The sequence below is a fragment of the Juglans microcarpa x Juglans regia genome, chromosome 5S (assembly GCF_004785595.1).
Source record: "Juglans microcarpa x Juglans regia isolate MS1-56 chromosome 5S, Jm3101_v1.0, whole genome shotgun sequence".
Classification (NCBI taxonomy): domain Eukaryota; kingdom Viridiplantae; phylum Streptophyta; class Magnoliopsida; order Fagales; family Juglandaceae; genus Juglans; species Juglans microcarpa x Juglans regia.
This window is the reverse complement of record NC_054603.1, coordinates 3,041,084-3,051,190: the sequence shown is the minus strand read 5'-3', so window position 1 is coordinate 3,051,190 and position 10,107 is coordinate 3,041,084. Positions and strand designations below refer to the sequence as shown.

The window sequence follows — 10,107 nt, the reverse complement described above, 5'->3', positions numbered from 1 at the left end:
AAACCAACCGATTCAGTCATAGAGCAAGCAAAATAACACGCAATAATATGAGGGCAGGAAATGGGGAGTACCCTTTCTTTGCGTGTGGCTTTCTTTTGCTCCAACTCTTCGAGGGCGAGAGCGAGGGCACGGCGGGCTTCGAGGGCCTTTGGCTTCAGTTGTGCTTAAGGGAGAGCTTCTTGGCTTCCTTGGCCCTCTTCTTGTGGTGCTCCTTCACCTTTCTTACAATATTGTATTCAGCAGTACCATTTTGCTCTTGCTCTCTCTGACAAACAAAAATAAAACCATCTCAATGGATGATAGCAGTACCATTTTACCAGGTCTAGAAGGCTCAGCTGGATGTCGGTGAGAGATGGGTTTGAGAGCTTGATGGGTATGAGTGTATTGGTGGGCGAAGAGGTGATACTGTGATCTAGGGTTGGCTAGTTTGGCCGAGGAAGAGATGATTCTCAAAGCTGAGCTTCCGCAAGCCATCGGTGAGAGAGTGTACTCGAATCAACTACTCCTCTCCATCAAGTAACCATCGAGATCATCACGACGGCGGCTAGGGTTTCGTAGAATTGCTAGGGTTGAGAGAGGAGGGGGAGGGGGGGATCCAGGGTCACAGGCAGAAGGAACGGGATTTTTTTTTTGCCTTTATACAAATCCGGTAATCCCAGGTTATGAATACGGAACCCAGGTTTCATACCCAAGTCCGGACCGGATATATCCGGTTTTTATAATACGGGTTCCGGCCCGGATTTGATCCGGGCTGAAACTCGTAACCGGAACCTGGTTAGGACTGGGCCAGAAAAAAATCCAGCTCGGATGAACAATCCTATTTATGAGATGAGTTAGGGTCATGAATTTCTTCAATGTGATTAAATGCGATATATTAAATTTACTTCACAAAAAAAAAAAAAAATCCAATTTGATGTACCATAACAAATCACATTAATTGATATGTTTGTCAGGTAAATCATTTTTCAAGAGAAAAAAAACAAAAATAATGAGCAGGATAATCAAGGAAAGATAGATGTATTCCTTGACCTTGCCTTTTATCAAGCCTGTTGTTCACCAGCGGGGAGCGCTTCATAACCATCATGGTGCTTTGTTGCATCTCTTTTGTCTGGGATGCATTTTAGGATCACAGCAACCAGCATAGTTACCGATCCCAGAATGATGCTGAGTAACCAAAGTTTCCAGCTTAGTGGCACTGTGCTCGCAAAATCCCCCAGAAACTCTACTATGATTACTTGGAAACTCACTGTAGAAATCATGATTCCCAGGAATATCCAGCTGCCAAACATTCCTCTGAATATGTTTTTCTTCTCTATCTCCGGGCTGTTTATCTTATTAAACACCTGAAAAAGGCAATCCGCAAGGAGAAGCACCGCGCTTATTATGAAACATAAATGCACACATTTTGTTACTTTTCAAAAGTTGTAGAGAGTGATGAAAAACATGCTGGACACTTCAATTAACTACAAGTGTTTGAGAAGCACAGACAATATCCAAAGGACAAGTGATCTGTAAATTCATTTTTTAGTTAACCCATGTAAAGTTTGGTTGCACATACTGGTCCAATACATCATCAGTTCATCCTTTTAACTAGCTGGACTACAGGTAAAGAAAGAGAAATCAATTGTTTTCTACATATGCCCAATAACAATACAAAAGTTATGTTGGTGCAAAAGGAGCTGCAAAAATAATAAATAGTGAGAGAAAGTTTGCCTCAAGATGCGTTACAATGTCGTTTTTCTTGAGACAATATTCGCCTTCACCAATAACGGTATGCACACGGGTTACAAGCGAATTTGCCTCCAAGATACAATGAAGCCCAGAACAAGTCTGTTTATCTAACTGCGTAATGCACATACGAAATTAGACCTCGAATACCTTCAAATTTTACTATTCAACCAAGAAATTAAAAATCTGTTCTTTCGAGAACAAAATTCTAACAAGTATTGAAGAAGTGAAAATTTTGGGAGAGAGAGAGAATTCGAAGTTCTATGCTGTGATATTCAAATGACAGGTTAATGGGTCTATTTATAGATGACCAAAGGTTGTGAACGAAAAGTTATTACTTTTCGTAATTCTAAAAACTGTTCGGAAAAGGTACATATATTATCCATGTTGCCATATGACGCATCAGTCGGACTTAGTCCAATGGTAGCCTTGTTTCTTCTCCAACCGGTTGGCACTAGTTGGAGTAGGGGTGTCAATATGTGACACGACCCATTAACCCAACACGAGCACGACACGATAAAAGCGGGTTAGGGTTTACCCTTAACTGGTTCTGGTCAAAACGGGTTGACCCGTTAAGACACGATAGCTTAACGGGTTGATAACGGGTCAACCCGTTATGACTCGTTAAGAAAGTTAAAGTTACAATTATACCCTTATACCTAAAAAATAAAATTGTTGGGATTTTAATTCGATATTTTTATTATTTGGATTGTAATTTTAGACTTGTAGTTAGTTTTATATTTTTTATAGATATTGTGATTTTAATATTTATATAAAATTATGCTAAACTTAACTAGATTAAAATGGTTAATTTTGGGTTTGTTTCAATCCATTTACATAAACGGGTCAAAACGGATTGACACGACACGACCCGTTATGTTAATGGGTCGTATTAGGATTTCAGATTTTGATACGATAAGCTTAACGGGTCGGGTTATGATTGACCTATATAGTATAATATACATATCTTGACACGATACAAACACAACTCGTTAACACGATTTAACATCCCCTAAGTTAGAGTTATGGTGGGCGCCCTTTGTGAGTTTTATTTTTCAATTTCCCAAGCATTGCAGCGCCTCGCTGCTTGTGCGCGCGCGCCCCTTGATCCCCGTACATTGCAATGCATGAGAGCCCCACGCATGCATACCTTGATGTTGGCTGGCCGCATGTCTCTTGGGCCTCTTCATAAATCAACAAAACTATGAAGAGTTGTGATTCGAACCCATCCCATGGTGCCATCAAATGGGAAGCTACAATATTACAGTCGTTTGGATTCAGAGATGAGTTGAAAAGAGTTAAGATAGTTTGTAAATAGTAGAATAAAATATTTTTAGAATATTATTTTTTAATATTATTATTATTTTAATATTTGAAAAAGTTGAATTGTTTATTATATTTTGTGTAAGAATGTAATAAAGTTGTTTTTAAATTTAAAAAAGTTGAATTGTTTATTATATTTTATGTGGAAATTTGAAAAAGTTATAATGATGAAGATGAGATGAGTTGAGGTGATTTATGAATTCAGACAAGGCCTAAGCCACTCAACGGCTTATGGTTAGAATGTAGACCCAAACTATAATAAATTTTATACCTTTCCATATCTTCTCTCTTTTCAAAATAATTCACAACTTCCAAAATAACTCAAAATTAATATTAATAGATATAATATATAATTAATTATTTTAAAAATATTTCCAACAAGTTAGCCTGAAAATAGGGAGAGATAGATATCAATAACAGAAAGAAACCAGAATATATTTCAAGTGCAGGGCTTCCTGATTGGTTGATACCACCATGACATACCTGCAAAAGACAAAGAAGCTGAATATCAAAGTTTTGAGAACATCACTTGCATCAGAACAACTAACGGTCCGTTTGAATAGTAAGATGAGATGAATTGAAATGGTTTATGAATAGTAATAACATTATTAATTGAAATTATATAAGATAAGATGAAATGAAATGAGATGATCTGTATCGAAACGGGCCCGAAGTTTTAATAGCTGTTTCCTGTCAAAATTATGAACTGCTAGGACAGCTAGTTGATATAACTTTGACCCATAATATTTCACCACATGGCCTTAGTGATGAAGCTCACACTCCTACCAACTGGAGGGCCTTTTCATAAGCCTATCATTTGGAGGTTCTGTAGCTAGTGCTAGTGCACCAAGAGTGTCCATAATCATGTTGACCCAAAGCAACTGCACAGCTGTTAGGGGAGCAGAACCTGGAAATGACACTGGAATTTTCATAGTTCTTTTGTTGCCTAACATATGTAGTATGGAATCTCGGATAGGAAAAGAAATCAGCTTCATAATCATGTATACCAGAGATGCATGCAGAAACAAAATTGAGCACTAGAGCAACAACATTAACCGTTAACTGCAACTGCACAAATTTTTGGATGTTTATGTACACCGCACGTCCTAACATCCAATATAACGATATCAGCATTTTCTTTTGCAACCTGAAAGTTATATACATAGAAAGAGAAGGTGAGAAATAAAACAAAAATCGAATAGAAAAACATCCTACAAAGCAGCACAACATATAGTAGTGATACAAGTCCATAAGTATAAAATGATACTGAATGACCAAGATATTCCTAAATGCCAAAGATAATGTGATGCATTCATGTCAGGCTGATGAAGACTTTATAATGATAGATGAGAGATCTTAAATATCTTGTATCACACGTGTGCTAAAAAACACACGCGAAGAGGGGAATGTTGTCTTTGGATTCAGTGGTAAAAGTACCATATGATTCAAGTGTGCTCAACCCATGGAAAAGAGAAAGGAAGGAGCATGATTTAAGTTCTCCAATGGCCTTGAAAAGGCCTAGAGATGAAGATCTAAAAGAGTTAGATCTTCATATTCCTTCATTCAAAATAAGAACACATGATGGAGAAGAGAAAACTGAGACTTATGAATTAGAACGATATCAAGCCCGCCTGGCTTAGCCATTCGAAATCATCAATATTACACAGATAAGGGAAGGGAGGGAAAAGACAATGAAAAAAACAGTGACAAAAACCTCTGTTCCTGCTACGGCCATAGCAAGTCCAATGTCTGCTTCATGCAAGGCTGGAGCATCATTGGTCCCATCACCCGTAACAGCAACAACCTCACCAAACAAACTTCTCAAATGGGACACCAAGGTGTGCTTGTCCAATGGCAAAGATCGAGCCATAACCTTTGTCCACAGTAAGCAATTAAGAATCTGCAATCATCTTAGGGGAGAAATAGTTCGAAGTCAAAACTTTTGAAAGCAAGCTTTTAAGAACCTGAATCCTTGGTATAGTGTCCTTCATCTATTCAAAAGACATGAGATGAAATTCTGGTCCTTCTAATTGCCACTCCAACTTCCACACTCTCTAACAATGGCCTTAGCTGTGTTTATATTGTCACCAGTAACCACACGGACGGTAATTCCAGCAGCTAAACAGTTCGAACTGCATCCTTGACCCCAGGGCGTACAGGATCCATTATTTCAACCACTGCTATCAATGTATAGCCATTATCGGAATGCTGCTCTCATTGGAAGTGTCTTGTAAATCTTGAAAAGCCAAGCAGAGAGTTCTCAGAGATTCCGATGCAAAGCCATTTATAATATTTGTGATATTATCTACCTGTTCTTCACGGAGATGACTCTATTGCAATCAACAAATTTGTCACACATTCCTAGTATAATTTCAGATGCACCTTTGCAAAATGCACGTACCCCTCCACCAGGAAGAGCTACAAGCATAGACATCTTCTTCCTAACTGAATTGAAAGGCTGAACCTTAAGTATCTTAAACTCTGTGCGCTGGGCATTAAAATCTCCACCCAGAAACAAGCCAAATTCTAAGATTGCTGATTCTGTCGTTCCCAAAATGATATTCTTTCCACTTTCATCCTTATCCACTTCAGAGCCAGTATTTTGAAATATAGCTTGCAATAGGATGCCTAGGCTAGCTAGAACTCTTCCTGATATAACCGATTTTAACACATCTTCATCCCCCTACCTTTTACCTCTATAGAATTTTCAGATATCCATAATTTATCAACCATCATATGATTTGTGGTCAATGTCCCTGTCTTATCAGTGCAAATGCAACTAGCGGAACCCATTGTCTCACATGCAGAGAGATGCCTCACAAGCACCCTTTCATCCATTAATTTCTTCATTGCAAAAGCAAGGCTCAAAGTCACTGCCAATGGCAATCCTTATACCTTCAGGGACTGCAACGACGATAATGGTCACTGCAGTGGCAAAGAAGTCTAGAATTGTCAGTGCATCACTTGAAGAACAATTTGTGAACTCATGGTCAAGTGCTTTTTACGCCAGATACCACCTTCCTGTCAATACCACAAATGTCAGCACGGCAAAAGCAAGGCCGGCCAATTTTACCAATAATTGTGGCTACACCATTTAGCTTCACCTGCAGTGGAGACTCATCTTCTCCTCCTTCATTTAGAGTTTCCATCAAATTTCCCCATTCGGTCCTCATACCAACTGTTGTCATCAACATCTTTCCCGAACTATCTTGCACTTTAGTTCCTGAAAGAAGAAAAGGTTTAAACTTGATTCATCAGTCAACAAGCTGTATCCTGATATACAAAATCCCATCTGCTGGAACTTGATCCCCAATTGACAAGTGTACAATATCTCCAACAATCAAGTCATATGTAGAAATCTTTTTTCTTCTCCCGTCTATAGTTACCTGAATAAAAATCTATCTTTTTCTTCTCCCTATCCAAATCATTGAATTATAGATTAACTTTCCAGCCAGAAATTCCAGAAAGTTATAAACTATTGCGAGTCAAGGAAGCTGAGGGCCGGGGAGCTCAAACTCTAACAATGAATAGGAAAAGTGATACTTAGCACCTTATTAGACAAGCATTAATGAAAAAACCTTTTTTTTCCTTTTCCTTTTTCAAATTTCTGATTTTTTTTTATACGAGAATTCAAGGAAAAAGTCATTTTCCTATAAGAAATTACAAAAAAAAAAAAAAAGGACAACTATGGTTCTTTAATCTTTACCATTGAACCCTGCGGCTTAAGCATTTGGTTGAGGCTGTAGAGAGAGAATTGAGAGGTTCGGCTGCGCAAAGGTCGAAAACCAATGAGTGCACCGATTTGTATTTGGAAGCGAGCACACATCCGCCCTCATATTGGCTTTCAATTCAATGTCTTTTATCGGGTAACCCAAAGGAAAAGGCCACCGGAGAACCAAACCTCAAATCCCAGTCTCTTACAGTTACAGGGCTTCAAGTGAGAGTTGAAATGTCTCGTTATTTTTCAATGCCTTCAAATAATTTATTTGTTCGACGGACCCAGTCAAAACCTTTGTCATTGCATTCATGCACTCGTTTTTTTCTTGGATTATGCTCAATGCTGCACCTCCAACCCCTACTGGAGCAGAGTTTGAAACCAGTGGAATAATTCATGAAAGGATTGCCCCTAAAAGGTTGCAGCAATGCAGCCAATTTTATCAGTTTATCCAAGTCAATTCACTTGAGCTCAAGCTGGTTCCAAACAGCAAAAACCATAACAATTCCGGTAGCTACAAACTAATTGCCATAACCTTCAATCTTGAAATTATTCCAATTGCTCGCATCCAGGTTACCAACATGATAACCCAGACTGTAACTAGGAGAAAAAACTACAATAATATCCCGCTGGTTATTGCGGTTGAGTCCAAACTGCATGAAATATTACATGACAAATTTTCATACAACAAGAAGGATTGGGTATTGATGAGAAAGAATAAGCATGTATGGATTAAATCTGCCACTGGTTGTCACTTGCTTTTTGTTACCGATGATTCGAGTTTGTGTAACCAGTTCACATATTGGACTTGCTCCTTTTTATGTAGGTGAAGCAAGAGAAAGTTGGTTAGGTTTTCTCCAATTCCCTTGGATACTAAGTACTCCTTGAGAGCATCTTGTAATTGAGGGTCCAAAGAACTGCAAATAGACATAAAAGAAAGAACGATAACATAGATGATAACAATACAAAGAATCCAGAACAAGGAGGGAAAAAAACTAAAAAATTAACATGATGGATTTGATGTGAACAAATAGCCTGTGCGCTTAGGCATTTGAAGACAAAAATAAGTAAGATTTGATCTAGAAAAAATAAAATCAGAATTTCCTTGAGATAGAGAACCCTCACTTATACGGTTAAACTAGAAGAGATATAACAGCAGTCTTCATCATTCATGTTCCAAACTTCGCTAAAAACTTGAGCAAAATATGAGTTTTTAGGTTGTCATTACCATCCCTTTCCATTATTCTTATATCTTGTCAAGGTGCAGACTATACTGGAAATGTATGGATCACAAACTCTTCAGATGAGTACCCAGAAAACCAACATGAGCGCTCAGGAAACCAGGAAACACAGTGGAAAATAGCATTCTCACTATGAGGAGTCTTTTTCTCCTTCTAAATAGGTGACTCTCTTGTATGCATCCAGTATGCTTGGGTGGCACCTTTTGTGAGAAAAACCATGAGGTCGGCTATTATCATTGAAATATATAAAGAAGTTAACACCAAGCATAATCTCTAATAAAGGACTAAATTAACACCTATGTGAGCTAATCTAGATCAGTATAACCATGATACAGCCCCATTATGGCTAACACTCACGGTGAGGAAATCACATCTATGAAGTAAGGGATGAGGAAAATGCAGAGAAAAATATAAAAGAAAAAATTATTATTATTTATCTACTTTTTTGCAAAACAGATGGATCATTAGTGAGTTTAACCTCAAGGCTTCCTCCTGGAAACATGCATGGCATTCTATTTAAAAGAGTCCAATCAACAGTACCAATCAATCTACAGAGAAACTTTTTCATAACCAATCTTAATGGTGGATCTTGGCTACTAAGTGAAAACACATCACTATCTTAGTTAGTAGTCTGCTTAAGAGAAACCAGCTCAAAGCAAAACCAGTAATGCAACTCTCCTAACAGGACTCTCCTCTCCAACTGATAATAGGACACATCAAACCAACTATATCTGGTGGTTGCTGTTTATGTTATATATTTAGACCAAAGATCATGCCTCACATGATTATGTGGATTTGAAGAATTAACATACAAGCAAAGTCTTTGAAGGATTAACATACAAGCAATACTATCGCAAGCAAGCAAAGTCTTTTACCCCAAGGATATGTAAAGGTTGATAACTAGTACACCCATATGACTACAAAACTTTACCTGAATATTGGGCCTCTGTAGAGGGAGGAGTCAACACGAATTGATGATGGGATATAGTTGGCATTATGGATGTCAAACTCAGATACATCATTGCCTCTGTAAGAAACTCCACAATCAAACTGCAACATTGAGCTCAAGCCAGGCTTTTTTAAACATACTTTCATCAAAACTTCCCTTGGGAACACACTCTCTTGTCCATATGCCACTGGACCAAGCACGGCTGATACAGCAACCTCTTCACCTGACTCGCATGTTTTGCGCAAAACCACATCTTGGGATTGGGGCGAGTCCCATTCCACCAAAAAATTCCCCAAGGAACCACTTTGGTTGTTCTGTTTACATATCAACACACATACAAGTTAAGATGGGTCGAATCCTCTTAGTTTTACAAGGCTAGGCACACAAGTCATTACATTCCCAAATATTTTTAAATTCGAAGATAAGAAACATATTCCGATTAAAAAAAACCAGCTTTCTGTTTCTATCAGCTTCGTTCCCTATCTAGAAACGGAGTGGGACGATAGGACAGGATGCCCTACCCTTCCCAATAATAATAGGCACAGAGGTTTGTTAAGTTGAGCTCACATAGAGAGTCATTTTCTTCACAAGACAAGTTCATGCAGCCCTCCCTCAACCACCACCACTAAAACAAAGAAATAAATTTCAGATCTCTTAAATTCAGGTATTCAAGAGGCTGGAAGCTTCAAGAACCCTTTTTTTTTTTTTTTTTTCACATTCACACGACGTTTTTGCACTCAAATAAATCCCATTTACCTTTCACACATCTAATGCTCGAGTAGCGCGAGATTCATTTCAATAAATGGATAGCGAAGGCTGAGCCATGAATAGCGCGAGATTCATTTCAATAACGATCCAATCGAAGCAAAAGAAATAATCGAATATCTAAACAGGAAAAGCATGGAGGGTAGAAGGAGATATAGAACCTGAAAGCGATTGAAGGAGTGCTCGTGTGCGATCTCAGACTGCAAGACCTTGAGCAAGTCCAAATCTTGAAGAGCTTTCCGACCCTTTCGCAAGATAGGAGTCAGCCTCGTCATCCTACGCTTCGACTTTCTAAAGCTTTATTTTATTTGAAAGGTCGATTTGTTTGAACGAGACAAGGAAAATACAAATGGATTTGTCCGGAGACTCGGAGTCGGGACCTGCTA

General features: G+C 38.3%; 1 protein-coding gene and 2 pseudogenes across 1 annotated transcript; all 3 read right to left on the bottom strand.

Moving 5' to 3' along the window:
* Positions 1–934: 934 nt before the first annotated feature.
* Positions 935–4,921, bottom strand: LOC121268410 (annotated as a pseudogene).
* A 22-nt stretch (positions 4,922–4,943) lies between these two features.
* Positions 4,944–7,425, bottom strand: LOC121267943 (annotated as a pseudogene).
* On the bottom strand, positions 7,278–10,107 carry LOC121268408. Its single transcript, XM_041172673.1, has 3 exons — positions 9,883–10,107; positions 8,939–9,270; positions 7,278–7,683 (listed from the first exon to the last, which is right to left on the bottom strand). The coding sequence occupies exons 1-3, from the start codon at positions 9,994–9,996 to the stop codon at positions 7,518–7,520; spliced, it is 612 nt and encodes a 203-aa protein (XP_041028607.1). The 5' UTR covers positions 9,997–10,107; the 3' UTR covers positions 7,278–7,517.

Bases quoted from the DNA above. Each gene is read 5' to 3' on its own strand.
- LOC121268408 (XM_041172673.1), bottom strand. From the start codon at position 9,996: ATGACGAGGCTGACTCCTATCTTGCGAAAGGGTCGGAAAGCTCTTCAA. The intron at 9,271-9,882 runs GTTCTATATCTC...ATATGTAAACAG, and splicing joins ACTCCTTCAATCGCTTTCAG to AACAACCAAAGTGGTTCCTT. The intron at 7,684-8,938 runs GTAAAGTTTTGT...GTCTATTTGCAG, and splicing joins TACAGAGGCCCAATATTCAG to TTCTTTGGACCCTCAATTAC.